The sequence below is a fragment of the Nipponia nippon genome, unplaced genomic scaffold, assembly GCF_047370975.1.
Source record: "Nipponia nippon isolate SJK-2023a ecotype South Korea unplaced genomic scaffold, ASM4737097v1 scaffold_42, whole genome shotgun sequence".
Taxonomy (NCBI): domain Eukaryota; kingdom Metazoa; phylum Chordata; class Aves; order Pelecaniformes; family Threskiornithidae; genus Nipponia; species Nipponia nippon.
Window position 1 is genome coordinate 288,668 of NW_028262361.1, and position 27,979 is coordinate 316,646.

The window sequence follows — 27,979 nt, forward strand, 5'->3', positions numbered from 1 at the left end:
CTAAGGGCTTCCGGGGCGCCAAAGCGCTTCCGGGGCGCCATGGGGCCCGGGGTGGCGGTGAGGGGCCGGGGCCGGGGCCGGGGCCGGGGCCGGTACCGGTACCGGTACCGGTAGCGGGGGGAGGCGGCCGGCGGGGGCCCTGCGGGGGGGCCCGGTTACGGGGGGTCTCGGGGGTCCCGGGGGGGGGCGGTGACGGGGGTCCCGGTCCCGGGGGTCCCGGTCCCGGGGGTCCCGGCTCCGCCCGGGCCGGCCCTGACCGGCCCCGCCCCGCCCGCAGCGCGCCCTGACCCGGGCCTGGGGGGCCGCCGCCCGCCGCAGCCTCCACGGGACGGCGCCCGCCCGCCGCCCGCCCCTCATCCCCATCGTGGTGGAGCAGACGGTGAGTGGGGGGCCCCCCGGTTCCCCCCGGTTCCCCCCGGAGCCCCCCGGTTCCCCGGGGCCCCCCTGACCCCGCCTCCCCGCAGGGCCGGGGCGAGCGCGCCTACGACATCTACTCCCGCCTGCTGCGCGAGCGCATCGTCTGCGTCATGGGGCCGGTGGGTGCGGGGGGGCGCCAACCCCCGGGGTCCCCCCAAAGCCTTGGGGTCCCTCCCCCACTCCCCCCCGCCCCCCTGGGGCCCCCCAGCCCCCTGCTCCCCCTCCCCAACTCCCTGTGGCCCCCCAACCCCTGGGGTCCCCCCACTCCCCCAAAGCCCCCCGGGGTCCCATCCCCAAACCCCCTGGGCCCCCTCCCCTCATGCCTGGCTCCCCCAAAACACCCCTGGGCTCCCCCCCAATCCCCTGGGGTTCCCCCCTGGGCCCCCCCATCCCCCCAAACCCCCTGGGCTCCCCCCATCCCCCCAACCCCCTGGGGTTCCCCCTGGGACCCCCAACCCCCCCAAACCCCCTGGGCTCCCCCCCAATCCCCCCAACTCCCTGGGGTTCCCCCCTGGGCCCCCCCAAACCTCCCTGGGCTCCCCCCCAATCCCCACAACCCCCTGGGGTCCCCCCATCCCCCCAAAACTCCCTGGGGTCCCCCCCATCCCCCCAACCCCCCTGGGCTCCCCCCAGTCCCCCCAATCCCCTGGGGTTCCTCCCTGGGCCCCCCAACCCCCCCCCAAACCCCCTGGGCTCCCCCATCCCCCCAACCCCCTGGGGTCCCATCCCCAAAGCCCCTGGGTCCCCTCCCCAACCCCTGGCTCCCCCAAAACACCCCTGGGGTCCCCCCGGCCCCCCCCAAACCCCCTGGCCCCCCCAGATCGACGACAGCCTGGCCAGCCTGGTGATCGCCCAGCTCCTCTTCCTGCAGTCGGAGAGCAACAAGAAGCCCATCCACATGTACATCAACAGCCCGGGTGAGCGGGGGCCCGGGGGGGCGGGGGGGCCCGGGGGGCCGGGGGAGCCCCGGGGGGCGGGGGGGGCCCGGGGGAGCCCCCGCTGACGGAGGCGGTGGCCGCAGGTGGGGCGGTGACCTCGGGGCTGGCCATCTACGACACGATGCAGTACGTCCTCAACCCCGTCTGCACCTGGTGCGTGGGGCAGGCGGCCAGCATGGGCTCGCTGCTGCTGGCCGCGGGGGCCCCGGGCCAGCGCCACGCCCTGCCCAACGCCCGCATCATGGTGCACCAGCCCTCGGGCGGGGCGCGGGTACGGCGGGGGGACGGCGGGGGACCCCCACAGGGGTGGGGACGGGGCTGGGACCCCCGGGGAGACGGCGGGGGACCCCCACAGGGGTGGGGACCGGGCTGGGACCCCCGGGCACCCCCCAGGGACCCTCTGGGGCACAGGGTGGGACCTCAGTGGGCTTTGGGATGGGGCTGGGACCCCCCAGGGCACAGGGTGGGACCCCCACAGGGGTGGGGACGGGGCTGGGACCCCCGGGGGGACGGCGTGGGACCCCCGCAGGGGTGGGGACGGGGCTGGGACCCCCGGGGGGACGGCGTGGGACCCCCGTGGGCTTTGGGATGGCAATGGGAACCCCCCAGGGTGGGGATGGGACCCCCTGGGGACCCCCCGGGGCACAGGGTGGGACCCCCGCAGGGTGGGGACGGGGCTGGGACCCCCTAGGGGACAGCGTGGGACCCCCGTGGGCTTGACGATGGGGCTGAGACCCCTGGGGACCCCGGTGGGGCACAGGATGGGACCCCCAGAGGAGTGCGGATGGGGCTGGGACCCCCCTGGGGCGCAGGGTGGGACCCCCACAGGGGTGGGGCTGGGGCTGGGACCCCCCAGGCTGGGCTGGGGCCCCCCCCCGGGGAGCAGGAGCCCCCCCCCCGGGGACGCCGCGGTGTCCGTGTCACCCCCACCCCCCGCCGCCCCCCAGGGCCAGGCCACCGACATCGCCATCCAGGCGGAGGAGATCCTGCAGCTCAAGCGCCAGATCAACGGCCTCTACGCCAAGCACACGGGGCAGCCCCTGCCCGTCATCGGTGAGACCCCCCCGGGACCCCCCGCGCCCCCCAGCCCCCCTGAGCCCCCCTGCCCCCCCAGAGGCGGCGATGGAGCGGGATCGCTATCTCAGCCCCGTGGAGGCGCAGGAATTCGGGCTCCTGGACCGGGTGCTGGTGCACCCCCCGCCCCGCGGCGAGGACGAGCCCCGCCTGGTGCAGAAGGAGCCCCCCCCCGCGCCCCCCGCCGCCGCCCCCCCGGGGCCCTGAGACCCCGCCCGGGGGGGGTGGGGGGGGCTGCGCGCCCCCTCCCCGCCCCCGCGCCTTCGCTGTACCCACGGCCGGAATTAAAGGGCTGCGGACCCCGACTGAGCGCTGGGGGGGCACGGGCGGGTTGGGGGGGCGCTGGGGGGGCACGGGCGGGTTTGGGGGGTCCCATGAAGGGACTGGGGGGCGGGGGGTCCCACGGAAGGATTTGGGGGGCAGCAGCCCCCCAGCTGCCCTCCGCAGCCGGGCTGCGTCCACCCCACGCTTGTGGGGTGCCCCTGGCCTGGCCCTATGGCCCCCCCAGCCCCATATTCCCCCCCATCAGCCCCCTGTTCACCCTGTGGACACCCCCCCCCCATGGGCCCTGTTCCCTCCTGCCCAACCCCACAGCCCCCATATGTGCCCCACAGCCCCCCCAGGAGCCCCACAGCCCCCCCAGGAGCCACATAGCCCCCCAGGAGCCCCACAGCTCCCCCACAGCCTCCCCCAGGAGCCACATAGCGCCCCACAGCCCCCCCAGGAGCCCCAGGAGCCCCACGGCTCCCGCACAGCCCCCTATATGTGCCCCATAGCCCCCCCACAGCCTTCAAGAGCCCCCCATGTACCCCCCAGGAGCCCCATAACCCCCCATATGTGCCCCATAGCCCCCCAGGAACCCCACAGCTCCTCCATAGTCCCCTATATGTGCCCCATAGCCCCTCAGGAGCCCCCCAGGGGCCCCATAGCCCCCCCAGGAGCCACATAGCCCCCACATGTGGCCTATAGCCCCCCAGGAGCCCCCAGCTCCCCGTGTGCCCCGTACCCCCCCCCAGGAGCCCCACAGCCCCCCGGACGTGCCCCATACCCCCCCGCCCAATGGCCGCCTGCCCCAAGGAACTACATCTCCCGGCATGCCCCGCGCCCGGCGCTGATTGGCCGCGGCCGCTATCCAATGGGAGACGGGGGGCGGGGCCGGGCGGGCTATTTAAGCAGCGCGGCGGAGGGGCGGGGCCTGGCCGGGCCCGGATCGGTGGGGCGGGGGGCGAGGGGGGGGGGCAGCAGCGCCCTGGAGGGGGACAGGGACTTTGGGGGGGCCCGGGGGCCTTGGGGGGGCTGTGGGGCCCTCGGGGGGGGGCAGGGGTCTCTTGGGGGGCCCTGGGGTGGGTTGGGGGGAGTGGGGCCCTCGGGGGGGGCAGGGGTCTCTTGGGGGGCCCATGGGGAGTGCTGGGGGGCACAAGGGCCTTGGGGGGGCTGGGGGGCCCTGGGGGGCACAGAGGCCTCTTGGGGGGCTGTGGGGCAGCTGGGGGGGGCAGGGGTCTCTCGGGGGGCTGGGGGGGGCCCTGGGGTCTCTTGGGGGGCGCTGGGGCAGCTGAGCCCCCCCCCCGGCCCCATCTCCCCCCAGGTGCCGCCCGCGGGGGCCATGGGCAGCCCCGGCCGAGCCCCCTCCCCAGGTAACGGGGGGGTCCCGGGGGGGGCCCGGCCCTGCCGCGGGTCCCCACCGCCCCGTTCCCCCCCCCCGGCCCCCGAGGCGCTGCTGGCGGCGGCGGCGGCCGGGCTCTGCCTCTCCCCGGGGGCGGGGGGCGACCGAGCCTCCCCCCCCGGCGCTTCCCCGGGGGGCGACGAGCGCGGGGGGGCCGGATCGGGCCCCCTGGAGCAGGCAAGGGGGGCGGGGGGTCCCGGGGGGGTGGGTGGGATGGGGGGGCTTTGGGGTCCACGGTGAGGCTGGGGGGGGCTCTGAGGCTGGGAGGGGGGAAACGGGGGTGCTGGGGGGGTCCCGGGGGCAAGGGGGGGTCCTGGGGGGGTCCTGGGGGGTTCCCGGGGTCCGGGGGGTCCCAGGATTCCCGGGGGGTCCCTGGATCCGGGGGGCCTCGGGGGGTCCCGGGGGCAAGATGGGGGTCTCCGGGAGGGTCCTGGGGGGGTCCTGGAGGGTCGCGGGGAGGGTCCCGAGGGGGTTGCCGGGGTCCGGGGTGGGGGGGGTCCCGGGGGGGGGCGGGGGGTCCGCCGCGGTGCCAGCCGTGCCCCCCAGGAGCTGGCGGCGCTGGGGCTGCCCCCGGGGGGGCCCGCGGGCGCTGGGGGGCTCCTGCGCCTCTACCGGGAGGCGGCGGCGGGGGGGGGGCGGCGGGAGCGGCAGCTGCGGGGGCTGCGCCAGCGCCTCGGGCCCCTCCAGGTCAGCGGGGGGTCCCCCTAACCCGGGGGGGTCCCCGTGCCCCTGGGGGGGTCCCTGTGTCCCGGGGGGGGGGCCCATAACCCTGGGGGGGTCCCCGTGCCCCTGGGGGTCCCCATGTCCCTGGGGGGGCTGGTGTGTCCCTCAAGGGTCCCTGTGTCCCTGGGGGGGGTCCCCGTGTCTCTGGGGGGTCCCCGTGTCCCTCAAGGGTCCCTGTGTCCCTGGGGGGTCCCTGGGGGGGGGGGGGCCCATGGCATCGAGGATCCCTGTGCCCCTCAGGGGGTCCCCTGTCCCCGGGGGGGGTCCCCCTCCCCAGGGTGTCCCCAAGCCCTGGGGTGTCCCTGGGGTCCCCATCCCGGGGGTGCCCCGGCCCCGGGGGCCCCCCCCGGGTCCCCCCCCCCCCCCCCCGGTGTCCCCATCCCCGGTCCCCACCCAGAGCCGTGTGGCCGCCTGTGCCCGGGCCATGGCGGCGGCGCGGGAGGAGGCCGAGCGGCTGCGGGAGCAGAACCGGCGCCTCTGGGTGCTGCTGGCGGCCGAGCGGGCGCAGGTGGGGCCGGGGGGGCCCGGGGGGGCCCGGGGCGGCCCGGGGGGGTCCGGGGGTCCCTGCCAGCTCCCCCCGCCCGCTCCCCCTGCCCCCCCCAGGGGTCCCGGCGCGGCAGCGTCCAGCACCATCCCACGGCACAGCCCGGGGAGGGCACGGCCCTGCGGAGACCCCGGCGTCCCGGTGAGACCCCCCCCCCGGGACCCCCGAAACCTCCCGGGGCCCCCAACCCTCCTCAGGGACTCCTGAGCACCCCCCGGGACCCCCAGGGACCCCCGGAGCTCCCCAGGGAACCCCGGAGCTCCCCGGGACCCCCCGACCCTCCTCAGGGACTCCTGAGCACCCCCCGGGACCCCCAGGGACCCCCGGAGCTCCCCGGGACCCCCAAACCCCCTCCCGAACTCTCTGAACCTCCCCGGGACCCCCTGCCCCCCTGCGGGACCCACAGCGCCGCCCGAGATCCCCTGCTGCCCCTCAGGACCCCCAAACCCTCCCCAGGGCCCCTCGGAAGCTCCCTGAGAGCCCCTAAATCCTCCCGGAGCCCCCCCAAACCCTCCCAGGAGCCCCCGCCCCCCCCGGGACCCCTCTGAACCCCCCAAAACCTGCCCGGGCCCCCCAAGCCCTCCCTGACCCCCCCCCCCCCGAGACCCCCAGCTTCCCCCCAGGACCCCTTCACCCCCCCCCAGGACCCCCAAACCCCACTGCCCCCCCCCAACCCCCCTGACCCCCCCTTGTCCCGCAGCCACGGAGCTCCCGAGCGCGGCGCCCCGGGGGGGGGCGAGGGCGGCCGGCAGAGCCCCCGGATGGCCCAGAGGTGGGGACGGGGGTCCCTGGGGGGGCGGGGGGCTGGGGGGGTCTCGGGGGCTGGGGACGCTGAATCTGGGGGGCTGGGGTCCCCGTGGGGCTGGGGACGCTGAATCTGGGGGGGCCGCCGTGGGTGCCCACTGCCCCCCTCGCGCAGGCAGCAGGGAGCCCGTTGGGGGGCTGAGCCCCCCCGGGGCGCCCCCGAGCTGGAGCGGGAGCTGCGGCGGCTGCGGGAGGAGGCGGCGGCCGGGAGGGAGGTGATCGCCCTGCAGCACCGCTGCCTGCAGGTACGGGGGGGCCGGGACCCCCAGGGACCCCCCAGGGAACCCCAGGACCCCCAGGGACTTCAGGGACCCCCAGGGACCCCCCAGGGAACCCCAGGACCCCCAGGGACTTCAGGGACCCCCAGGGACACCCTCAGGGAACCCCAGGACCCCCAGGGACTTCAGGGACCCCCAGGGACACCCTCAGGGACCCCCAGGGACACCCTCAGGGAACCCCAGGACCCCCAGGGACTTCAGGGACCCTCCGGGACCCCCAGGAACCCCCCAGGGACCCCCCGGGACCCCCCGGGACCTCAGGGACCCCCCAGGACCTCCAGGGACCGTTCAGGACCCCCAGGGAACCCCAGGGACCCCAGGGACCTCCCAACACCCTCTGGGACCCCCAGGGACCCCCAGAGACCCCCTCAGGGAACCCCAGGACCCCCTGGGACCCCTCAGGACCCCCAGGGTCCCCCAGGACCGCCCTGGGACCTCTCAGGACCCCCCAGGGACCCCCCAGGGACCCCCAGCCCTGCAGCACCGCTGCCTGCAGGTAACGGGGGGCTCAGGGACCCCCCCGCCCGGGGTTCCCCGGCCCCCCCCCGATCCCGGTGCCGCAGGAGGCGATGGCGGCGGCGCTGGCGACCCCCGGGCCCCCCCCCGGGCCCCCCCCGGGGCTGGAGGAGGAGTGGGGGCGGCTGCGGCGGCTGCAGGGAGCCCTCGCCCGCGAGCGCCGGGCCTTCACCCAGGCCGCCGAGCGCCTGGCCCGAGAGGTGGGGACCCCCCGCGCCCCCCGGGGGGGGGGCACCCCCCACGGGACCCCCCCCGCACCCCCCGGGGGGGGGACACCCCCCATGGGACCCCCGTGCCCTCCCCGGGGGGGGGGGCGACCCCGTGGGGAGGGGGCACCTGTGGACGCAGGGCCACAGGGCCCCCCGTGGGGCTGGGACCCCCCTGGGGCTGGGACCCCCTGTGGGGGGCTGGGACCCCCCGGGGGTCTCCCCCCGCCCCCAGCGCCCCTTCCCCCGCAGTGGGAGCAGTTCGAGGCGCAGCGGGCGGCTCTGCTGCGGCAGCGCTTCCTCAGCGCCCCCGAGCCCCCGCCCCCCCCCGAGCCCCCGGCCCCCCCCGAGCCCCGGCCCTGAGCGGCTGCAGGTGAGCGTGGGGGTGTCGGGGGGCTGGGGGGGCTATAGGGGTCTGAGGGGGCTATAGGGGGTTGTGAGGGGAATATGGGGGCTCGGGGGGGGGGCTCTACGGGGGCTATAGAGGACTTCGGGGGCTGTAGGGGGGCTATGGGGGCTGTGGTGGGCTATGGAAAGTGTATTGGGGACTTTGGGGGGGCTATGGGGGCTGGGGGGGCTGGGGAGGGCTATAGGGGATTGTGAGGGGAATATGGGGGTTCTATAGGGGGCTGGGGGGGCTCTACGGGGGCTGTGAGGGGGCTATAGAAGGTCTATAGGGGACTACGGGGGGCTATAGGGGGCTGGGGGGGCTCTATGGGGGCTGTGGGGGCTATGAAGGGTCTATAGGGGACTTTGGGCTTGCTATAGGGGACTGTGGGCGCTCTATAGGCGGCTGGGGGGAGCTATAGGGTGTTGTGAGGGGAATATGGGGACTCTATAGGGGACTGTGGGGGCTCTGAGGGGCCTTTGAGGGGCTATAGGGGCTGGGGGGGGGCTCTGTGGGCTCTATGCGGGCTGGGGGGGCTATGGATGGTCTATAGGGGACTATGGGGGGGGCTATAGGGGGCTGTGGGGGTTCTGTGAGGGCTGTGAGGGGGCTATAGGGGGCTTTGGGGGCTCTATAGGGGCCGTGGGGGGGCTATGAGGGTTCTATGGGGGCTGGGGGGCTATGGAGGGTCTGTAGGGGACTTTGGGCATGCTATAGGGGACTGTGGGGGCTCTATAGGGGGCTGGGGGGGCCTATAGGTGGTTGTGACGGGAATATGGGGGCTGGTGGAGGACTATGGAACATCTATAGGGGACTATAGGAGGGTCTGTAGGGTGCTGTGGGGCTCTATAGGGGGCTGGCGGGGTTATAGGGGGTTTTGAGAACAATATGGGGGCTCTATAGGAGGCTGTCGGGGCTCTATAGGGGGTCTATAGGGGCTGGGGGGGCTATGAGAGCTCTATAGAGGGCTGTGGGGGGCTATAGGCGGTCTATAGAGAGCTGGGGGGCTATAGGGGCTGGGGGGGGCTATAGGCGGTCTATAGAGGGCTGGGGGGGCCATAGGGGCTGGGGGGGGCTATAAGCGGTCTATAGAGGGCTGGGGGGGGGCTATAGGGGGTCTATAGGGAGCTGTGGGGCTGCCATGGGCGGCCGGGCCCCGCTCCGGTCCTCCCGCCCGCCGGGGGGCGCTGTGCTCCCAGCGTGCGCCCCCCCCCCCCCAAGTCCTCCCGCCCGCCGGGGGGCGCTGTGCTCCCGGCGTGCCCCGCGCTCGCCGCTCCGGCCGGCTCCCGGCATGCACCGCGCGGGCGGCCTGTGGTGGTGGCGGCGGCGGCGGGCGGGGGGCGGCGGGGCCGGGCCGGGGCCGGGGCCGGGGCCGCGTCCCGGGGATGGGGCGGCGCTGGGGGCCGCGGCCGGGCTGGGGCCGGGGGCGGAGGCGGACCCGGGGCTGCTGCGCGCCTCCAGCCCGGAGGTGGAGCGGCGGCTGCGGGGCCTGGCGCTGGTGCGCGGCGGCTTCCTGAGGGCGGGGGAGGAGGCGGAGCTGCTGCGGGAGCTGGAGCCGGTGCTGGGCCGGCGGCCCTACCAGTTCGACCACTGGGACGGGGTGAGGGCGGGGCTGCTTGGGGGGGTCACAGGGGTCACGGGGGGCAGGGGGCCTGGGGGGGGAGGGGCCGCTTTGGGGGGCGGTCAGGGGTCAGCAGGGGTCACAGGCGCTGGCTCTGAGGGGTCAGGGGTCACGTGGGGACGGGGGCATCATGGGGGGGAGGGGCTGGCTCTGAGGGGTCAGTGGGGGCATTTGGGGGTTGGGGGGTGAGGGGTCACGGGAGGTCAGAGGTCAAAGGTCAGCGCCCCCTCCCCCAGGCCATCCGCGGGTACCGGGAGACGGAGCGGGCGCGCTGGGGGGGGGCGGGGCGGGCGGTGCTGGGGCGAATGGCGGCCGCCTTCCCCCCGGGCCGCCCCCCGCTGCCCCTCGTCCACGTCCTCGACCTCCACCCGCGCGGGCACGTGGGGCCCCACCGCGACAGCCTCAAGGTGGGGGCGGGGAGGGGGGGTGGGGGGAGGTCACGGACCCCTGGGGGGGGAAAGGGGGCTCTGTGGGGGGCTGGGGGGAGGGGGGGGCAGGGCCCTGGGGGGAGGTCACGGACCCCTGGGGGGGGCGATATGGGGGTGAGGGGGAAGGGGGCTCTGTGGGGGGTGGGGAATGGGGCTTGGGGGGGGGGGGGGGGCAGAGCCCTGGGGGTGGGGGGAGGTCACAGACCCCTGGGGGGGATGGGAGAAAATAGGGCGGGGGGGAGGGGGGGCTGGGGGAGGGGTGGGATGGGGGCAGGGCCCATGTGGGGCCATGGAGGGGCGGCACCCCCAGCCCCGGGGGGTCCCTGGGGGGGGGGGTGGGGTCCGTGCCCCTCCCCCCGCCTGACCCCCCGCCCCTCCCCCCCCAGTTCTGCGGCTGCACCATCGCGGGGCTCTCGCTGCTCTCCCCCAGCGTCCTGCGCCTGGTGAGCTGCCGCCCGCCGCCGCGCTGGCTGGAGCTGCTGCTGGAGCCCGGCTCCCACTACGTCCTGCGGTGAGCGGGGCCCTCCCCCACTGCCCCCTCCCCCCGCCCCCTCCCCACTGACCCCCCTCCCCTCCCCCCCCCCCCAGGGGCGCCGCCCGCTACGAGTTCACCCACGAGATCCTGCGGGACGAGGAGTCCTTCTTCGGGGGGCGCCGGGTGCCGCGGGGCCGGCGCCTCGCCCTCATCTGCCGCAACGCCCCCGGTGAGCCCCGCCCCCTGACCCCCCCCCGACCCCCCCGGGGACCCCCCGGGCTCACAGCCCCCCTGACCCCCCCCCCCCGACCCCCCCGGGGACCCCTGGAGGGTCACAGCCCCCCTGACTCCTCTCTCCTCCCCCAGGGACCCCCCCCCAGGGGGTCACAGCCCCCCTGACCCCCTTTCCCCCCCCCAAGGACCCCCGGGGCCCACAGCCCCCTGACCCTGCCCAGGAAGCCCCCCTCTCCCCCTGGGACCCCCTTTCCCCCCCAGGGGCCCCCCCGACCCCCCTCTCCCTCCCCTGGGGACCCCCCGGCGACCCCCCAGGGGCCCACAGCTCCCCTGATCCCCCCAGGGACCCCCTGGGGCTCACAGCGCCCCCCCGACCCCCCCAGGGCTCACAGCCCCCCCCCCGACCCCCCAGGGCCCCCCCCCCCCCCCCAGGGCTCACAGCCCCCTCTCCCCCCGGGCCCCCCCCGACCTCCCCGACCCCCCCAGGGCTCACAGCCCCCTCTCTCCCCCGGGCCCCCCCCCACCCCCCCCCCCCCCCCCAGGGCTCACAGCCCCCCCGACCCCCCAGGGCCCCCCCCCCCCCCCCCAGGGCTCACAGCCCCCTCTCCCCCCCGGGCCCCCCCCCCCGACCCCCCCCCAGGGCTCACAGCCCCCTCTCCCCCCAGACGCGACTCCGGACCCTCTCGGCGACTCCCCGGCGTTTATTGGGGACGCGGAGCCCCAGCCCCCCGCCGCCGCCGCCCCCCACAAAACGGTGACCCCCCGCCGCCGCCCGGCTGCCGCCTCGCTGGGGGGGGGGGGGGGGGGGGGTCGCTGTTTTGGGGGGGGGGGGGGGGGGGCGCTGTTTGGGGGGGGTCCTCACCCCACGCAGCGGCAGGCGGCGGCCGAGAGCCGCGGCAGCTGGTGCCAGCGCTGCCCCTCGTCCAGGAAGGCGACGTCCTCGTAGCGGCTGGGGCGGCAGCAGGGCCCGGCGCCCCCCGGGGCCCCCCCCGGGCCCCCCCCCGGCCGCAGGCGGGCCAGCGCCAGGCGGTGGTTGGTGGGGGGCGCGGGGCAGCCGCCCCCGCAGTAGCGGAAGAGCACGGTCTCCTCGGAGGGGTACCCCAGCCCCAGCTCCCGCACCCGCACCGCCAGCCGCCGCAGCCCGCAGCCGCCCCCCGCCCCCCGCGGGGCCGGGGTCCCCGCCGCTGCCGGGGGGGGCGCGGGGGCGGCGCCCCGGAGGAGGAGGAGGAGGAGGAGGAGGGGGGGGGGGAGGAAGGCTGCCGGGAGCGCGGCGCCCGCCATCCTCTCGCTGCTGCCGGCCCCGGGCCCGGCCCCGCTTTTATGGCTGCGGGGGCTGGGGGGGGGGGGGGCGTAACCCTGCCCCCCCGTGGGGCTGAGCCCCTCCCCCCGGGGCCGTTTTGGGGTGAAACCCCCGGGGGGGGGAGGGGGGGGGCTGGGCCCCCCAGAGGCACCTGCCCCCCCCAGGGTCTTCCCCAGTTTGGGGGGCCCAAACCTTGGGGGGGGGGGGGGGCAACACCGAAATTCCAGCCCGGGGGGGGGGGGGGGGCCGCGCTGGCGGGGGGGGGCGGGGGGGCCGCGCTGGCGGGGGGGGGGGGGGGGGGCCGCGCTGGCAGCGGCGGGGGGAAAAACTGCTAAAAATAGCCAAAAATGCCAATTCCGCCCCAAAACGGGGATGCCAGCGCCGCCCCTCCCCCCAGGTGTGAATGCGGGGGGCAGGCGGGGGCCCCGAAATCACCGGGGGTGCAAGAGGGGGTTTATTGGGGGGGGGGTGGGGGAACTGGGGGGAACTGGGGGGGTCAGGGGGAATGGGGGAGGCCTCAGAATTGGGGGGAATGGGGGAAATTGGGGAATCAGGGGAACTGGGGGGAAATTGGGGAAAACTGGGGGGTCTTGGAATTGGGGGGGAACAGGGGAAACTGGGGAATTAGGGGAACTGGGGGAACTGGGGAGGAACTGGGGGGTCTCAGGGAATTGGGGAACAGGGGAAATTGGGGGGGTCAGGGGGAACTGGGGGGAACAGGGGGAAACTGGGGAATTAGGGGAACTGGGGGGTTTCAGGGAATGGGAGGGAATGGGGGAAATTGGGGAATCAGGGGAACTGGGGGGAAATTGGGGAAAACTGGGGGGGTCTTGGAATTGGGGGGGAACAGGGGAAACTGGGGAATTAGGGGAACTGGGGGAACTGGGGAGGAACTGGGGGGTCTCAGGGAATTGGGGAACAGGGGAAATTGGGGGGGTCAGGGGGAACTGGGGGGAACAGGGGGAAACTGGGGAATTAGGGGAACTGGGGGGTTTCAGGGAATGGGAGGGAATGGGGGAAATTGGGGAATCAGGGGAACTGGGGGGAAATTGGGGAAAACTGGGGGGTCTTGGAATTGGGGGGGAACAGGGGAAACTGGGGAATTAGGGGAACTGGGGGAACTGGGGAGGAACTGGGGGGTCTCAGGGTGGGGAACGGGGGTGGGGGGGGTCAGGGGGAACTGGGGGGGAACAGGGGGAAACTGGGGAATTAGGGGAACTGGGGGGTTTCAGGGAATGGGAGGGAATGGGGGAAATTGGGGAATTAGGGGAACTGGGGGGAAATTGGGGAGAACTGGGGAGGTCTCGGGATTGGGGGGGAACAGGAGAAAATGGGGGAATTAGGGGAACTGGGGAATTGGGGGGAACTGGGGAGGAACTGGGGGGGTCTCAGGGAATGGGGGGAACTGGGGAGGAACTGGGGGGAACTGGGGGGGTCAGGGGGAATGAGGGAGGTCTCGGAATTGGGGGGGGGGGGAATTAGGGGGAACTGGGGGGAAATTGGGGAATTAGGAGAACTGGGGAGGTCTCGGGATTGGGGGGGAACAGGAGGAAATTGGGGAATTGGGGGAACTGGGGGGGGGTCTCAGAATTGGGGGGGAGCGGGGGGAACTGGGGAGGAACTGGGGGGCACTGGGGGCCCTACTCCTTGAGGAAGAAGTGCATCTTGTCGCCGATGACCTTGCGCTCGGGGTTGAGGCGCTTGAGGATCTGGGCCAGGACGTTGACGGTGGCGTCGCTGCTCAGCCCCGTCCGCTTGGTCTGGAATTTCTTCAGCAGGTCCTTGGTGGTCATCGGCTTCCGCGTCAGGTAGCGCCGCACCGCGTCCTCCGTCAGCTGCACCTCGCTGGGGGCCGGGGGGTCAGGGCGGCCCCGACCCCCCGGGGGTCCCGCGCGTGTCCCGTCCCCCCCCCCCCCGCCGCCCCGGCGCCCCCCGCTCACCCGCTGCTGGGGGTGGATTTGCCGGACTGCGGCTGCGGCGTGGATTTGCCGGAGGGCGGCTGCGGCCCCGCGTCCAGCTTCAGCCGTTTGGCGGCCGGGGGCTCCGGGCCCCCCGGGGGCTGGCGGCGGCCTGGGGGGGGGGGCGACGCGGGGCGTTGGGAATTGCCCCGGGGCACCGGGATCTGCCCCAGAGTCCCTCACAGCCGCCCCGGGGTGCCGGGATCTGCCCCCAGGGGATGGGAAACCTTCCCCCCCCCCCCTCAGGATCTGCCCCGGGGTCCCCTGGAGCTGCCCTGGGACGTTGGGAATTGCCCCAAGGTGCCAGGATCTGCCCCAGGGCGCAGGGATCTGCCCCAAGGTGATGGGAATCTCCCCCCCAGGACCTGCCCCGGGGTCCCTTGGAGCTGCCCTGGGGCGTTGGGATCTGCCCCAGGGCACAGGGAATTACCCCGGGGTGTTGGGATCAGCCCCAGGGCGCCAGGGATTTGCTCCAGAGCACCAGGATCTGCCCCAGGGGGCTGGGAATTGCCCCCCCAGGGCCCCGGGAACTGCCCTGGGGCCCCTTGGAGCTGCCCTGGGGCATTGGGAATTGCCCCCCTCTGTCTCCAGGGCACTGGGAACTCCCCCCCCCCCGAGGGCACTGGGAATTGCCCCAGGGTGCCAGGATCCCCCTCAGGGCCCCGGGAATTGCCCCAGGGCCCCGCGAATTGCCCCAGGGTGCCAGGAGCTGCCCCAGGGTGTTGGGAATTGCCCCAAGGTGCCAGCATCCACCCCAGGGTGCTGGGAACTGCCCCGGGCCGAGAGGATCCCCCCCAGGGCCCCGGGAACTGCCCCGGGGTGCCGGGAGCTGCCCCAGGAGCTGCCCCGGGGGGGCTGGAGCTGCCCCAGGAGCCCCCAGTTGCCCCGGGGGCTCCGAGCCGCCCCGGGCCCCCCCCGGCCCCCACCTTGCTCCAGCTTGGAGGCGGCGGCGCGGAGCGTGGAGCCGGTGCTGCCGGGCTCCGTCGGCGTCCCCGGGCGGCTGCCGCCCCGCGAGCTGCTGGCCGAGCCCCTCCGCTCCCGCTTGGGGGGGGTCTTCTTCTTCTGGGGGGGGGGCGGGGGTCAGGGGGGCGGGGGGGGCCCCCCGGGCCCCCCCCCGGCTGCGGGGCCCCGCTCACCGCCATGAAGAGGGCGGAGGAGGTCTCGCTGTCGATGTCGCTCTCCTCCGAGGTCTGCGACTCGTCGCTGCTGTCTGGGGGCGCGGCGCCGTCAGGGCCCTTTTCCGGCTGCTTTCACCCCGAAAGCGCCGGGCGGGGGGGGGCGGGGGGGGGCTCACCCTTCTTCTTCTTCTTCTCCTGCGGCGTCGGGGCCTTCTTCTCCTCCTCCTCCTCCTCCTTCTCCTCCGCCGCCTTCTCCTCCTCGCTCTCCTCGCTGCTCTCGCTCGCCTCGTCGATGCCTGGGGAGGGGGGAGGCGGCGGTGGCAGCGGCGGGGGGGGGGACGGGACACGGACGCGCACGAGGAGGGGGGGGGGTCCCCGTCCCCGTCCCCACCTTTGGGGCCGTCGTCCTCCTTCGTCACCTTGGCCTTGCCCGCCTCCTCCTCCAGCGAGCTGCTGCGGGGCGAGGGGCTGCGGTGAGGGGGGCGCCAAGGGGGCCCCCGCGCCCCCCAAAGCCCCCCCCAGGGCCCCCGCGCCCCCCAAAGCCCCCCCCAAGCCCCCCGCGCCCCCCTACCTGGAGGCGTCGGACATGTAATCCACCTCCTGCCCCTCGAAGTCCCCGTCGTCGCTGTCCTCGAAGGCCTCGTCCTCGGAGCCCTTCTTCTTCTTCTTCTTCTTCCCCGCCGGCGCCTTCTTCTTCGGCTTCGGCGCCTTCTCCCCTGGGGGGGCGGCGGGTTTTGGGGGGGGGCTCAGCGCCGTCACGGCCCCCCCCCGAGCCCCCCGCTTACCTTCGGCCTCGCTGCCCTCGCTCTCCTCGGAGCTGAGCTCCAGGTCGTCCTCCAGGTCGTGGATCTTCAGCTCCCCCCCCTTCTTCTTGGCCTTCTTCTCCTTCTCCTCCTCCTCCTCGTCCTGGTCCCGCAGCCGCCGCTGCTGCATGATGCTGAAGTGGTTCAGCACCTTGTTCCGCCTGCGGACAGGGGACACCGGCGCCGTCACCCCCGGCGCCGGGGGGGACCCGTGAGGGTTTTGGGGTTCCCCTTGGGGGTCCCCGCGGTTTTGGGGGGGTCCCCTGGGGCTCTGGGGGGACCCGTGAGGGTTTTGGGGTTCCCCTTGGGGGTCCCCGGGGTTTTGGGGGGTCCCCTGGGGCTCTGGGGGTCCCCTTAGGTGTCCCCTGCCTCTGGGGGGGGTGTTCCCTGGGGTTCTGGGGATCCCCTGAGGCTCTGAGGGGTCCCTTTGGGGGTCCCCTGGGGCTTTGGGGGGTCCCTGGGGCCTTGGGGGGACCCGTGAGGGTTTTGGGGCTCCCCTTGGGGGTCCCCTGGGGCTCTGGGGGGTCCCCTTGGGGGGTCCCTGGGGCTTTGGGGGGGCCTTGTGGGGTCCCTGGGGCTGTGGGGGGGCCCTGTGGGTGTCCCCTGCCTCTGGGGGGGGGGGTGCCCTGGGGCCTTGGGGGGTCCCTGGGGGTCCCCCGTCCCCAGCGCGCCCCCGTCCCCCACCTCTCCCACTCCTCCTCGGCCTCCTCGGCCGTCAGGGTGCGGTGCTTGGCCAGGGGGGTGAAGTTGTACCAGTGCTGCACTGGGAAGGCCTCGAAGGCGCCGTCGGGGCACTGGGTGAAGATGTAGTAGGAGGCGTTCTCGGTGACGCCGCCCTTCTTCACCCCCTTGTACCTGCGCGAGGGGACGCTGCCACCGCTGCCCCCGCCCCTTGGCCCCGTTCCCATCCCTGTCCCCAACCCCACTCCGTCCCCATCCCCATCCCGTCCCCATCCCGTCCCTGTCCCCCAGTTGTCCCCGTTCCCAGTCTCCCCACCCCATTCCCGTCCCCATTCCTGTCCCCACCCCCATTCCCATCCCCATCCCCATCCCCATCCCGTCCCCTCCCTGTCCCCAGCCTGTTCCTGTCCCCCAGTTGTCCTCGTTCCCAGTCTGCCCCCACCCCATTCCCTGTCCCTGTCCCCATCCCTGTCCCATCCCATCCCTGTCCCTTTGTCGTCCCCATCCCACCCCTGGGCTGTTCCTGTCCCCACAGCCATCCCCATCCCTGTCCCCTCCCTGTCTCCAATCCCATTCCATCCCCATCCCTGTCCCCTCCCTGTCTCCAGTCCCATTCCATCCCCATCCCTGTCCCCTCCCTGTCTCCAGTCCCATTCCATCCCCATCCCTATCCTGTCCCCTCCCTGTCTCCCAGTTGTCCCCATCCCCAGTCTGTTCCCATCCCATCCCCTGTCCCCGTCCCGTCCCCGCTCACTTGCGCCCGGCCTTCCCGTTGACCCTCAGCAGCCAGGGCTGGTCCTCGGCCCGGAATTCCCGCAGGACGATCCCGTACTTCTTGCGCCGCGCCTCCTCCCGCAGCCGCCGGTTGAACTCGCTGCCGGCGCCGGACTCGGGCAGCTCCTCCTCCTGGTAGATCTTCTTGTTGCTCAGGTCCCGCTCCATCCGCGCCTGCCGGGTCCCGCCACGTCCGCTGGCCCCACGTCCGCCACCTCCCGCTGTCCCCAAACCTGCCTTGTCCCGCTGTCCCCACGTCCCGCCGTCCCCACGTCCCGCTGTCCCCAAACCCGCCACCTCCTGCTGTCCCCACGTCCCGCTGTCCCCACACCCCGCTGTCCCCAAACCCGCCACGTCCCGCTGTCCCCGCACCCCGCTGTCCCCACACCCCGCTGTCCCCAAACCCGCCACCTCCCGCTGTCCCCGCACCCCGCTGTCCCCCAGCGCTGCCACCCTTCACCCCCCTCTGCCTCCCGTCTGCGTCCCCCCGTCCCCGCGCCCCCCAGCTCCTGTCCCCCATCCCCAAACCCCCCATCCCCCCGTCCCCCCACCCCCCAGCTCCCGTCCCCCATCCCCAAACCCCCCATCCCCCCGTCCCCACGCCCCCCAGCTCCCGTCCCCCGTCCCCAAACCCCCCATCCCCCCGTCCCCGCGCCCCCCAGCTCCCGTCCCCCGTCCCCATGCCCCCAAACCCCCCGTGCCCCCCGTCCCCGTGCCCCCCGTCCCCCCAGCTCCTGTCCCCCCGTCCCCGCGTCACCTGGTGCCAGGTGCTGAAGTTGACCTTGTCGGCGGCGTTGAAGGCCATGATGTTGTACTTCTTGGTGGTGTTCCTGCGCGACACAGGCCGTCGCCCCCGGCCCCCCGAGACCCCCCCACGCCCCCCCGACACCCCCCGACACCCCCCAGCCCCCCGACTCACTTGGGCACCCGCACCACGTACTCGGTGACCATCTGGCTGCTGGTGCCCTGCGGGGAGAGCGGCGGTGGGCGGGGTCCCGGGGGGTCCCCATGGGTCCCACTGCGGGTCCCGGGGGTCCCTGGGGGTCCCACTGCAGGTCCCGGGGGTCCCTGGGGGTCCCACTGTGGGTCCCGGGGGGGTCCCGGGGGTCCCTGGGGGTCCCACTGCAGGTCCCGGGGGTCCCTGGGGGTCCCACTGCGGGTCCTGGGGGTCCCGGGGGTCCCTGGGGGTCCCACTGCAGGTCCCGGGGGTCCCGGGGGTCCCTGGGGGTCCCACTGGGGGTCCCATGGGTCCCGGGGGTCCCTGGGGGTCCCACTGCGGGTCCTGGGGAGTCCCGGGGGTCCCACTGCAGGTCCCGGGGGGTCCCTGGGGGTCCCACTGCAGGTCCCGGGGGTCCCGGGGGTCCCTGGGGGTCCCACTGTGGGTCCCGGGGGGTCCCGGGGGTCCCTGGGGGTCCCACTGCGGGTCCTGGGGGTCCCGGGGGTCCCTGGGGGTCCCACTGCAGGTCCCGGGGGTCCCTGGGGGTCCCACTGCGGGTCCTGGGGAGTCCCGGGGGTCCCATTGCAGGTCCCAGGGGTCCCGGGGGTCCCACTGCAGTCCCGGGGGTCCCCCCACTCACCAGCGAGGCCATCCCTGCGGCGGGGGGGACACGGGCACCCCCGACTGAGGCTCAGGGGGGTCCTGGAAGGAGGGGGGGGGGTGAAGGTCCTGCCCTGCCCTATAGCCCCCCCCCCCCCGCCCCCTATAGACCCCCCGGGAGCTCCTATAGGGCCCCCCTGCCCCCCCGGGGCCCCCCAAAGCCTCCCCCCACCCCCCGGCCCCTGGAGCCCCCCGGGCCTCCAGCCCCCTCCCCGCGGCCCCACAGGTCCCTATAGGGCCCATCGCTCCCTCCACAGCACCCCAAGGGACTCCAGCTCCTATAGGGCCCCCTGGAGCCCCCAGCCCCCCCCAAACCTCCCTATGGCCCCAGGTGCCTCTTTACGGCCCCCAGGGCCCTATGGGGACCCCCCAGAGCCCTACAGGGGTCCCCAGGCCCCTATAGGGATCTCCAGGCCCCAGGAGCCCCCCCGGGCCCTATAGGGAACCCCCAGATGCCCCCCAGGGCCCTGTATGGACCCCCCAGCCCCCTATAGGGATCCCCGCAGCCCCCCAGCCCCTATAGGTGTTCCCAGGCCTCCGGAGCCTCCCCCCGGCCCCTATAGGGACCCTCCAGACGCCCCCCGGGCCCTATAGGGGTTCCCAGGCCCCCGGAGCCACCCCCAGCCCCTATAGGGATCCCCGGAGCCCCCCGGCCCCTACAGGGACTCCCCAGACGCCCCCCAGGGCCCTATAGGGACGCCCGGAGCTCCCTATAGGGGTTCCCAGGCCTCCGGAGCCCCCTCCAGCCCCTATAGGAATCCCCAGGGCACTCCCCAGCCCCCTATAGAGGTTCCCAGGCCCCCGGAGCCCCCCCCGGCCCCTATAGGGACCCCCGCAGCCCCCCGCAGCCCCCACCGCGCATGCGCTGCTGCTGCCACCGCCGCCGCCGCCGCTCCGCGCCCCCGCCCTGCGCAGGACCGGAAGCTCCCCTCACGCCGCCGGAAGTGACGCCGCCACGCGCCCCGCCCCTCCCCGGCGTCGCCATAGCAACGGCGGCGGCGGCCCCCAAAACCCCTCTTTTTCACCCCAAAAAGCCCGGGGGGGGGCGGGGGGGGGGGCGGAGGCACCCGCGGTCCCCAAACCCCCACCATCACCCCAAGGCCGGGCGCTCCCGAGCGGCGCGGCACCGCCCCGGCGCGCGGCTCTGCCGAAGGCCCCAAAAGCCGCGGTTTGGGCCCAAAACCGGGAGGGGGGCGGGGGGGGGGGGAGGGGCGGAGCCGCGGAGGTTTTGTTCTCGTTTATTTGTGAAGTTAAAAACAAGCGGTAAAAAGTAAAAACCGAGCGTACAATTGCCGGTGGTTCGGTTCGGTTCGGTTCGGTTCGGTTGGTTTTTTTTTTTGTGGTTTTTTTTCCTTTTTTTTGTATTTTTTTGGGGTTTTTTTTTGTTGGTTTTCCCGTTGGCAGCTCCGCCGGCGCGGGGGGGCCGGGGGGGGGGGGCCCCGGGGGCCCCGGCTCCGAGGAATGTTCGACTCTACCTACGAGCGGGGGCCGGGGGCTCCGGCGGCGATCCCGAGGCGTTTTGGGGCGATTCGGGGGGTTTCTGCGAGCGGCGGGGGCTGGGGGGGGCGGGGGGGGGCCGGGGGGGCCGCTCGCCCCGGCCGCTCGCCAACAAAGAAAAGGGGGTCACGGACGGGGGGGTTCACATTCGGTTCACTGAGCCTGCGGGGAGAGAGGGGGGTCGCGCTGGGGGGGGTCCCGGGGGGCGGCAGGGACCCCCCGGTGCCACTGGGGGGTGGCTCTGACCCCCCCCGGTGCCACTGGGGGGCTCTGGGGGGCGGCAGGGACCCCCCCAGTGCCATGGGGGGCTCTGGGGCGGCTCTGACCCCCGCCCGGGGTGGAGGGGGGTCCCGGGGAGTGGCATGGAGCCCCCCAGTGCCACTGGGGGGATGGGGGGGCTCTGGGGGGGCTGCCCTGACCCCCCGGGGTGTGGGGGGGGGCCCAGGGGGGCTCTGGGGAGGGGGATACACCCACACTGATGCCCCCCCACCCCATAGGGGTCCATCAGCACCCACCCTGGGGGGCTCAGGAGGGGGCGCAAGGGTCCTGGGGGGGGCCGAGGGGTGGGAGGGGGGGCCTGGGGGGGCCCGGGAGGGGCTCAGGGGTCCCACAGGGGCTCGGGGGTTCCCATGGGGGTCTTAGGGTGGTCCCAGGGGTGCTCAGGGGTCCCTGGGGGGGTCTTAGGGGTTTTGGGGGAGTCCCCGGGGGGTGTCGGGGGTCCTGGAGGGGTCCCAAGGGGGTCCCCAGGAGGTCTTAGGGGTCTCAGGGGTCCTGGGTGAGTCCCAGGGGGGTGCTGGAGGGGTCCCAGGGGGTCCTGGAGGGGTCCCAGGGGGTGCCGGGGGTCGGTACCTGCTGTCCCTGCTGCGTGGGGGGGGGCGCGGGCCCGGCGGCCCCCGGGGTCTGTCCGTAGTAGGCCGCCTGTTGCCGGTAGTACTCGGCCCAGGCCGCGCTGTAGTCGGGCTGGGGGCCGGGGGGGGCCCCGGGACCACCCCCCGTGGCCACCTGGGCCGCTGCGGGGGGAAGGGGGGGGCGGTGAGGGGGGGGCACGGGGGGGGCCGCCCCCCGTGCCCCCCAGAGCCGGGGTGGGGGGCTCACCTTGTTTCTTGTAATATTCCTCCCAGGCTTTCGTGTAGTCCTGCTGCGGGGGGGCCCCGGGCTGCTGGGGCTGCTGGCCTGGGGGGGCGGCGGGGTCAGGCCCCCACTGCCGGGGGGTCTGGGGGGGTCCGGGACCCCCCCCCCGGCAGTCTGGGGGCTCCAGGGGTGGCTTAGGGTCCCTGGGGGCTCCATGGGGGGGTTTGGGGTCCCTGGGGGCAGTCTGGGGGCTCCCCGATGGCAGTTTGGGGTCCCTGGGGGGAGTTTGGGGGCTCCACAGCGTGGTTTGGGGTCCCTGGGGCCATTCAGGGCCTCCAGGGGTGGTTTGGGGTCTCCACAGGGGGGGCGGGGGTCCCTGGGGCAGTTGGGGGGGTTCTGTGGGTCAGTTTGGGGGTCCCCAGGGTGGTTTGGGATCCCTGGGGGCAGTTTGGGGGCTCCACAGAGGGGTCTGGGGTCCCTGAGGACAGTTTGGGGGTCCTATGGGGCAGTTTGGGGGCTCCACAGAGGGGTCTGGGGTCCCTGGGGCAGTTTGGGGGTTCTATGGGTCGGTTTGGGGGCCCCCAGGGTGGTTTGGGGTCCCTGGGGGCAATTTGGGGGCCCCATAGGGCTGTCTGGGGGGTCCGCAGGGAGGTCAGGGTCCCTGGGGGCAGTTTGGGGGCTCCATGTGGTGGTTTGGGGTCCCCATGGGTAATTTAGGGGTTCCCGGAGGGGGTGAGGGTCACCCAGGGGCAGTTTTGGGGGGTCCCTGGGAGGCATCGGGGTCACCCAGAGGCAGCTTGGGGTCCCCGGGAGCAGTTTTAGGGGTCCCCAGGAGGGGTCAAGGCCTCCAGCGGCATTTTGGGGGGTCCCCGTGGGCAGTTTGGGGGGTCCCCAGGGTGGGCTGGGGTCCCTGGGGGCAGTTTGGGGGCTCCATGGGGGCTTCAGGGTCACCCAGGAGCAATTTGGGGGCTCCAGGGGCAGTTTGGGGCGGTCCCCAGAGTGGTTTGGGGGGAGCCCGGGGGTGATTTGGGCAGTCTGGGGTCCCCAGGAACAGTCTGGGGGGTCCCCGGGGAGGTCAAGGTCCCTGGGGGCAGTTTGGGGGTCCCCGGGGTGGTCTGGGGTCCCTGGGGGCAGTTTGGGGGCTCCAGGGACAATTTAGGGAGTCCCTGGGGGGGGTCAGGGTCACCCAGGGGCACTTTGGGGGCTCCAGGGTCAGTTTGGGGGGTCCCTGGGGGGGTCAGGGTCACCCAGGGGCAGTTTAGGGGCTCCAGGGGCACTTTAGGGGTCCCGGGGGGGTCAGGGTCACCCAGGGGCAGTTTGGGGGCTCCAGGGGCACTTTAGGGGTCCCGGGGGGGGGGTCAGGGTCACCCAGGGGCAGTTCAGGGGTCCCCGGAGGGGTCAGGGCCCCCAAGGGCAGTTTGGGGGGTCCCTGGGGGGGGGTGTCAAGGTCCCCATGGGCAGTTTAGGGGCTCCAGGGGCAGTTTAGGGGTCCCGGGGGTCCCAGGGTCACCCAGGGGCAGTTTGGGGGTCCCCGGGGGGGGTCAGGGCCCCACGGGCAGTTTGGGGGGGCCCCCTGGGATCCCACCCCCCTCCCCCGGTCCATTTTTGGGACGCACCCACCTATTTTCTTATAGTACTCCTCCCAGGCCTTGGTGTAGTCGGACTGGCCGGTGGGGGGGGGCTGGGGGGGCTCCCCCTGGACGGGGGGCGCGGTGGGGGCGGGGGGCTGCCCCGGCACCGGCCCCGGCGGCTGCTGGTAGTAGTGCGAGTAGTAGGCGGCCCAGGCGGCGTTGGGGTCCGCCGCCGCCGCCGCTTTGCCTGGGGGGGGCCCCAAAAAGGAAGAGGGGTGAGGTGGGGGGCGGCCGGAGGCTGGGGGGGGGAAGGAAGGGGGCGGGGGCTGCGGGGCCCCCCAAAGCGAGGGGGGGGTCCCGGGTACTCACTGGGGTCATGGGGGGCCGGCGGCTGCCACTGGGGGTAGGTGTTGCCCCAGCCCTGGGGGGGGTACTGGTGCGGGGGGGGGCCTCCGGGGCTGCGGGAGAGGGGGGTGAGGAGGCTGCGGAGCGCGGGGAGCCCCCCCGCCCCCCCCCCCCCGGTACTCACTGCGGGGGGGCCCCGGGGGGGCCCTGGTTGAAGGGGCCTGGGTTGAAGGGGCCCATGGGGCCGGCGGGTCCCGGCGGCCCCCCCGGCCCCGGTCCCGGCCCCACGGGGCAGAGCGGGCCCTGCGGAGGGGAGAGGGGGTCAGCGCCGCGGCGGGGGGGGGGCGGCGGGGGTTGGGGTGCCCCCGGGACCCCCCCCCCGCGCACCTCGATCTTCTCCTCGATGAGCTGCTTGGCGTGGTCGATCTGCTGGGGGGAGCCGCGGATGATGAAGAGCTTGAAGTTGGGGTCCCCGTTGGGGGGCAGCTGGCGGGAGATCTCGACGAAGGCCCCCGTCTGCTGGTTGATGGCTTTGACGTTCTCCCCGCCTGCGGGAGGGGGGCACGGGGAGGGGCAGCGCGCGGCCGGGGGCGGGGGGGGGGCCCCGCCGCCTTCGCCCCTTGCCGTTTCGGGGGGTGGGGGGCGGCCGCGGGCGGTTTTGGGGAGGGGGCTGCGCTCACCTCTGCCGATGACCAGCCCGCACTTGTGGGTGGGGATGGAGAAGGTCATCTCGCCCCCGGGGGGGCCCCAACTGCCCTGGCCCCTCCCGCGGCCCCGGCCCCCCGGGGGCATCCCCGGCCCCGGGGGTCCCGGGGGGCCGCTCTGCGGGGGGAAGGGAGGCGTCAGGCCGGCGGCGGGGGGAGGGCGGTCGCCCCCGTTTCGGGGCGCCCCGGGCCGCCCCCCCCCTACCCGCAGGCTTTGGAGGAGGTCGTTGATGATGCGGGCGGCGTGCTCGCAGCGCTCGGGGGGGCCCATGATGTGGGCGATCTTCTCGGGGCCCGTCCCGTCGTCTGGAAAATTCGGGGGGGAGGGGGGTTAAGGGGGGGCCGGGGACCCCCCCCAGATCCCCCCCCGGGGGGGCTCCTCACCTTGCTTGAACTGTATCCGCACCCCCGCGTCGTTCTGGATTTTCTTAATCATCTCCCCGCTGCGGCCGATGACGACGCCGACCGAGTGCCGGGGAACCGGCACCTGGGGAGGGAGGGGCGGGGGGGCGTAAAACGGGGCCGGGGGGGGGGGGGGACCGGGACCCCCCCCAAAACCGGCCACGGCCCCCCCAGACTCACGTCGATGCCGCCGCCGATGCGGGAACCGTATTCGTTGCGGTCGCCGAAGCCGCCCTGGTCGCGCTCGCGCAGGATGTCCATCACCATCTCGCAGGCTTGCTGCAAGGCGGGGGCGGTTGGGGGAGGGTTTGGGGGTGCGGGGGGGTATTTCGGGGCGGGGGGGTGTTTTTGAGGGGGGGCTCACCTGGACTTTGTAGGGATCCCCGATTATCCGCAGGGGCTTGTCGACGTTGGTGTTTTGGGAACCGTCCTGGATCAGGATCATCTTCACCCCGGCTCGCTCCTGTGGCGGGAGGGGGAGCTGGGGAGGGGGGGGCCCCAAAAACGCGCCCCGGGGAGGGGGGGGCGGGGTGATTTTGGGGGGCGCCGGGGGTACCTGGAGCTGCTTGATGGTCTCGCCGCCCTTGCCGATGACGAGGCCGGCCTTGCCGGCCGGGATCATGATCTCCTGCACTGTCCCGTTCTGGCCGTTGGCGTTGTCGTGGAACTGGCCCGGGGGCCCCCCCCGCCCCCGCGAGACGATGTCGTCCAGCATCAGCTTCGCCTTCCTGGGGGGCAGGGGCGGGTTTGGGGGGGCCGCGGGGGGCGGGGGGGCGGGCAGGGGGCTGGGGGGGGGGGGCTGCGGCCCCCTACTCACTGCACGGCCTCGGGGGATCCCGTCAGGGAGACGCTGCGCTCCGGCAAGCCGCCGCTGTCTGCAGGGAGGGGGGAACGGGTTGGGGACCCCCCCGCCCCGCGCTGGGGGGACAAGGGGGGGCTGCGGCCCCCCCCCCCCCGCCCCCCGGGGGGGGGAGGGGGGGGCTGGGGCCCCCCCACTTCAGGTGCAAGGGAGATGAGGGCCCCCCCCGTGCCCCCCACCCACGGAAAGGGGGGCGGGAGCCCCCCAGTGGGGAAGGAGACGATCGGGGGGAGCCCCAGGATGGGACTGGGGTCCCCCAGCGGGGCAGGAGGGGGCAACTGGGGCCCCCCCAGGGAATTGGGGGCCCCCCCGGGGACCTGGGGCCCCCCCTCACCTGGGGAGATCTGTACTTTGCAGCCCGAGTCCTGCTGGATCTTGTTGATCTGCTCCCCCCCGCGGCCGATGACTGGGGGGGGAAGGCACCGTATGGGGGGGCTGCGCTGGCCCCCCCGCACCCCAAACCCCCCTCCCCCGAACCCCCAACCCCCCCCCCGAACCCCCAAACCCCCCTGAACTCACTGAGTCCCACCATGCCGTCAGGGACGCGGTACTCCTCTGTCACCGTCGACCTGCGGAGGAACGCGGTAGGGGTCAGGCACCCCGAGGCCCCCCAGAACCCCCCAGCCCCCCCAAACCCCCCCCCCAGTCTCACCTGGGCGGGGGGTGGATGGGTCCCAGCTGGGTCGGAAGCGCTGCGGAGGGAACCAAACCCCCGTGAGGGCGCGCGGCCGCCGGGGGGGGGCCCCCAGGAGGGACCCTGAGCCCCCTCCCCGCCCCCCCAAACCTCCCGGGGGGCCGCAGCCCCCCCAAACCCGCCGGCCCTACTCACAGTCCCCCTGCGCCGCCAGCTTCTTGCTCTCCGGCTGGTCTGCGGGGAGGGGGGAGCAGCGTTAGGTGGCCCCCAACCGCCCCCCCAAAAGGGGGTCACCCGCTTTGGGGGCACCCCCCCGCCGCTTTGGGGGCGCCCCCCGCCGCTTACCGCCATCCTCCAGCTGCCGCTTCTGCCCCCCGAAGCCGAAATCGGGGGTGTTGTTGTTCACCGTCGTCGCCGCGTCCCCCCCGATTTTCGCCGCTATCTGCAAAGGGAGCGGTGGGTGCCCGGCGGTCGCCCCGAAAAACGGCCCCCCCGCGGGGAGAGGGAGCCCCCGCCCCCCCCGCCAGCACAGGGGCCCCCCAAAACCTCCCCTCACGCCCCACGCTGCGGTGGGGGTCCCCGAAACCTCCCCGGGAGCCCCGCACCGCTGCAGGGGGCCCCCGCAAACCTCCCCGTGGGCCCCACGCCGCAGCGGGAGTCCCCCCAAACCACCCCCTGGCCCCCCACCGTGGCGGGGGACCCCCAAAACCCCCTCACGAGCCCCTCGCCGCAGCGGGAGCTCCCCAGAACCTGCCCCCGAGCGCCTCGCCGTGGTGGGGGGGGCCCCCCAAACCTCCCTGTCAGCCCCACGCTCTCACAGGGAGCCCCCAAAACCCCCCTGTGTCATGACACGAGACCCCCAGACCCTCTCCACGAGCCCACGCCAGGGCGGGAGCCCCCAAAAAGCCCCCAGGAGCCCCCCAAAACCTTCCCCAGGAGCCCCGCACCAGGCTGGGAGCCCCCTCAAAACCCCCCAGGAGCCCCCCGCTATGGCAGGAGCCCCCCAAGCCCCCCCAGGAGCCCCACACCAGGACGGGAGCCCCTTAAAACCTTCCCAGGAGCCCCACACCCGGGCAGGAGCCCCCCAAAACCTCCCCAGGAGCCCCACGCTGCAGAGGGAGGCCCCCAAGGTCTCCACAGCAGGGTGGGAGCCCCCCAAAACCTTCCCCAGGAGCCCCACGCTGCAGCGGGAGCCCCCCAAAAGCTTCCCCGGGGGCCCCCCACTATGGCAGGAGCCCCCCAACCCCCCCAGGAGCCCCACAGCAGGGTGGGAGCCCCCCAAACCCTCTCCCAAGCGCCCCCCCGCTGCAACGGGAGCCCCTCAAAAGCCCCCCGGGAGCCCCCCACCAGAGCGGGGGCCCCCAGAGCCGGGGGTCCCGCCAGGGCAGCGACCCCCCCGGCCGCACTCACGCCTCCCCCGGCCCAAGCCGCGCTTCGGGGCGCCGGGAGAAGGGGGGGGGGGGGCAGCCGAGCGGCCCCCCCGCCCCGGCCTCTCCATCCTCCTCCTCCTCCTCCTCCTCCCCGCTCACCACGGCGCCCGCGGCGCGGCTCCTCCACCGCCCGCCCCGGACCGGGACCCCCCCCCCCCCGCCCGGCTCCCGGTGCCCCCCCCCTCCTCCGCGGCGGGCAGGGGCCGGGGACCCCCCCCCCCCCCGCCGCCCCCCCCCGGCGCGGGGAGGGGGCGGGAAGGGGGGGGGGGGGGGAAGGGGGACACCCCGCGCGCCCCCGGGGGGGCGGGGCCTTACCGGGAGGGTGGGGGAGGGGCCCGGCACGGCGGGGGAGGGGCCGCGGCGCCGCGGCGGGGGCAGGGGGACCCCGGCGCCTCCCGGTGCCTCCCCCCCCGCCGGGCCCCTCACCTGCCGGGCCCGTTGCACGGCGTCGGCGAAGGCGTCCTTGCGGATGCCGCCGGGCGGGCCCCCCCCCGCGCCGCCCGGGCCCGGCCCGCCGCCCGCGGCCCCCCCCGCTCCCGCACCGCCCGGAGGCGGCGGGCCCCCGGCGGAGGCGGCGGCGGGGGCCCCCCCGGGCGGCCCTGGGGCGGGCGGCGGCCCGGCGGGGCTGTACTCCGACATGGCGGCGGCGGCGGCGGCGGCGGCGGCGGCGGCGAGGGCGCGACGCGGGAACAGGCCGCGCTCTCCACACACCGCGCGGGGCAGGCTGGGAGCGGGGCGGGGCGGCGGCGGGGGAGGCCCGCCCACCCCGCGGCGCCGCCGCCAATGGCCGCGCCGCCCGGCCGCGATTGGCAGGGGGAGCCGGCCAATGGCGGCGGGGAGGCAGCCGGCGCGCGGCGGCGGGCGGGCGGGCCGGCGGGAGGCAGTGAGTGGCGGCGGGGAGGGCCAATCGGCGCGGGAGCGGCGGC

The 27,979-nt window shown here is 75.2% G+C and overlaps 5 protein-coding genes across 17 annotated transcripts; 3 read left to right on the forward strand and 2 right to left on the reverse strand.

Moving 5' to 3' along the window:
* On the forward strand, positions 1–2,734 carry CLPP (caseinolytic mitochondrial matrix peptidase proteolytic subunit). Its single transcript, XM_087778082.1, has 7 exons — positions 1–57; positions 278–379; positions 465–536; positions 1,238–1,334; positions 1,439–1,626; positions 2,303–2,408; positions 2,470–2,734. Exons 1-7 carry the CDS (start codon positions 40–42, stop codon positions 2,634–2,636), a joined length of 750 nt encoding a protein of 249 aa, XP_087634208.1. The 5' UTR covers positions 1–39; the 3' UTR covers positions 2,637–2,734.
* A 2,056-nt stretch (positions 2,735–4,790) lies between these two features.
* LOC148052885 (uncharacterized) lies at positions 4,791–7,580 on the forward strand. Of its 4 annotated transcripts, none has more exons than XR_015709112.1 (6): positions 4,791–5,323; positions 5,419–5,500; positions 6,060–6,131; positions 6,279–6,408; positions 6,938–7,157; positions 7,416–7,580. XR_015709112.1 is itself a non-coding variant. In XM_087778028.1 (6 exons), exons 1-6 carry the CDS (start codon positions 4,894–4,896, stop codon positions 7,524–7,526), a joined length of 1,029 nt encoding a protein of 342 aa, XP_087634154.1. In that variant the 5' UTR covers positions 4,791–4,893; the 3' UTR covers positions 7,527–7,580. The 4 variants fall into 4 exon arrangements, 3 of the variants coding, with proteins under 3 accessions (XP_087634154.1, XP_087634155.1, XP_087634157.1); XM_087778028.1 differs by having other exon boundaries at positions 6,954–7,157; XM_087778029.1 differs by having other exon boundaries at positions 7,005–7,157.
* Positions 7,581–8,842: 1,262 nt separating this feature from the next.
* Positions 8,843–11,387, forward strand: ALKBH7 (alkB homolog 7, RNA demethylase). Its single transcript, XM_087778083.1, has 5 exons — positions 8,843–9,151; positions 9,409–9,579; positions 9,987–10,111; positions 10,189–10,304; positions 10,975–11,387. The coding sequence occupies exons 1-5, from the start codon at positions 8,843–8,845 to the stop codon at positions 11,253–11,255; spliced, it is 1,002 nt and encodes a 333-aa protein (XP_087634209.1). The 3' UTR covers positions 11,256–11,387.
* Positions 11,388–13,096: 1,709 nt separating this feature from the next.
* GTF2F1 (general transcription factor IIF subunit 1) lies at positions 13,097–19,646 on the reverse strand. 10 transcript variants are annotated; one of them, XM_087777996.1, is made up of 14 exons: positions 19,396–19,646; positions 18,521–18,582; positions 17,863–17,909; positions 17,701–17,773; positions 16,924–17,117; positions 16,173–16,282; positions 15,471–15,649; positions 15,257–15,401; positions 15,077–15,135; positions 14,862–14,981; positions 14,704–14,777; positions 14,494–14,629; positions 13,550–13,679; positions 13,098–13,454 (listed from the first exon to the last, which is right to left on the reverse strand). In XM_087777996.1, exons 1-14 carry the CDS (start codon positions 19,629–19,631, stop codon positions 13,250–13,252), a joined length of 1,770 nt encoding a protein of 589 aa, XP_087634122.1. In that variant the 5' UTR covers positions 19,632–19,646; the 3' UTR covers positions 13,098–13,249. The 10 variants fall into 10 exon arrangements, with proteins under 10 accessions (XP_087634126.1, XP_087634122.1, XP_087634121.1 ...); XM_087777995.1 differs by having other exon boundaries at positions 14,494–14,626; positions 15,077–15,138; XM_087777993.1 differs by having other exon boundaries at positions 13,099–13,454; positions 16,173–16,343.
* A 116-nt stretch (positions 19,647–19,762) lies between these two features.
* KHSRP (KH-type splicing regulatory protein) lies at positions 19,763–27,776 on the reverse strand. Its single transcript, XM_087777991.1, has 20 exons — positions 27,480–27,776; positions 25,969–26,065; positions 25,819–25,857; positions 25,642–25,681; positions 25,509–25,558; positions 25,324–25,395; positions 24,948–25,005; positions 24,687–24,858; positions 24,495–24,593; positions 24,311–24,409; positions 24,113–24,215; positions 23,934–24,034; positions 23,705–23,846; positions 23,412–23,572; positions 23,209–23,327; positions 23,049–23,137; positions 22,729–22,926; positions 21,133–21,210; positions 20,887–21,047; positions 19,763–20,199 (listed from the first exon to the last, which is right to left on the reverse strand). The coding sequence occupies exons 1-20, from the start codon at positions 27,690–27,692 to the stop codon at positions 20,191–20,193; spliced, it is 2,100 nt and encodes a 699-aa protein (XP_087634117.1). The 5' UTR covers positions 27,693–27,776; the 3' UTR covers positions 19,763–20,190.
* Positions 27,777–27,979: the final 203 nt, after the last annotated feature.

Excerpts from the sequence above, each read along its gene's own strand:
- CLPP (XM_087778082.1), top strand. Across the intron at positions 537-1,237 it reads TCGTCTGCGTCATGGGGCCG|ATCGACGACAGCCTGGCCAG; the intron begins GTGGGTGCGGGG and ends TGGCCCCCCCAG. Across the intron at positions 2,409-2,469 it reads GCAGCCCCTGCCCGTCATCG|AGGCGGCGATGGAGCGGGAT; the intron begins GTGAGACCCCCC and ends CTGCCCCCCCAG.
- LOC148052885 (XM_087778028.1), top strand. The coding sequence starts at position 4,894 with ATGTCCCTGGGGGGGCTGGTGTGTCCCTCAAGGGTCCCTGTGTCCCTG. Across the intron at positions 5,324-5,418 it reads TGGCGGCCGAGCGGGCGCAG|GGGTCCCGGCGCGGCAGCGT; the intron begins GTGGGGCCGGGG and ends TGCCCCCCCCAG. Across the intron at positions 5,501-6,059 it reads GCGGAGACCCCGGCGTCCCG|CCACGGAGCTCCCGAGCGCG; the intron begins GTGAGACCCCCC and ends CTTGTCCCGCAG.
- ALKBH7 (XM_087778083.1), top strand. The coding sequence starts at position 8,843 with ATGCACCGCGCGGGCGGCCTGTGGTGGTGGCGGCGGCGGCGGGCGGGG. Across the intron at positions 9,152-9,408 it reads AGTTCGACCACTGGGACGGG|GCCATCCGCGGGTACCGGGA; the intron begins GTGAGGGCGGGG and ends CCCCTCCCCCAG. Across the intron at positions 9,580-9,986 it reads CCCACCGCGACAGCCTCAAG|TTCTGCGGCTGCACCATCGC; the intron begins GTGGGGGCGGGG and ends CTCCCCCCCCAG.
- GTF2F1 (XM_087777993.1), bottom strand. The coding sequence starts at position 19,631 with ATGGTGGGGGTTTGGGGACCGCGGGTGCCTCCGCCCCCCCCCCCGCCC. Across the intron at positions 14,778-14,861 it reads GGAGAAGAAGAAGAAGAAGG|ACAGCAGCGACGAGTCGCAG; the intron begins GTGAGCCCCCCC and ends CCGCGCCCCCAG. Across the intron at positions 13,680-14,493 it reads CGCCTCCAAGCTGGAGCAAG|GCCGCCGCCAGCCCCCGGGG; the intron begins GTGGGGGCCGGG and ends CCCCCCCCCCAG.
- KHSRP (XM_087777991.1), bottom strand. The coding sequence starts at position 27,692 with ATGTCGGAGTACAGCCCCGCCGGGCCGCCGCCCGCCCCAGGGCCGCCC. Across the intron at positions 22,927-23,048 it reads GCCGGCCCCCCATGACCCCA|GCAAAGCGGCGGCGGCGGCG; the intron begins GTGAGTACCCGG and ends GGCCCCCCCCAG. Across the intron at positions 21,048-21,132 it reads GGAATATTACAAGAAACAAG|CGGCCCAGGTGGCCACGGGG; the intron begins GTGAGCCCCCCA and ends TTCCCCCCGCAG.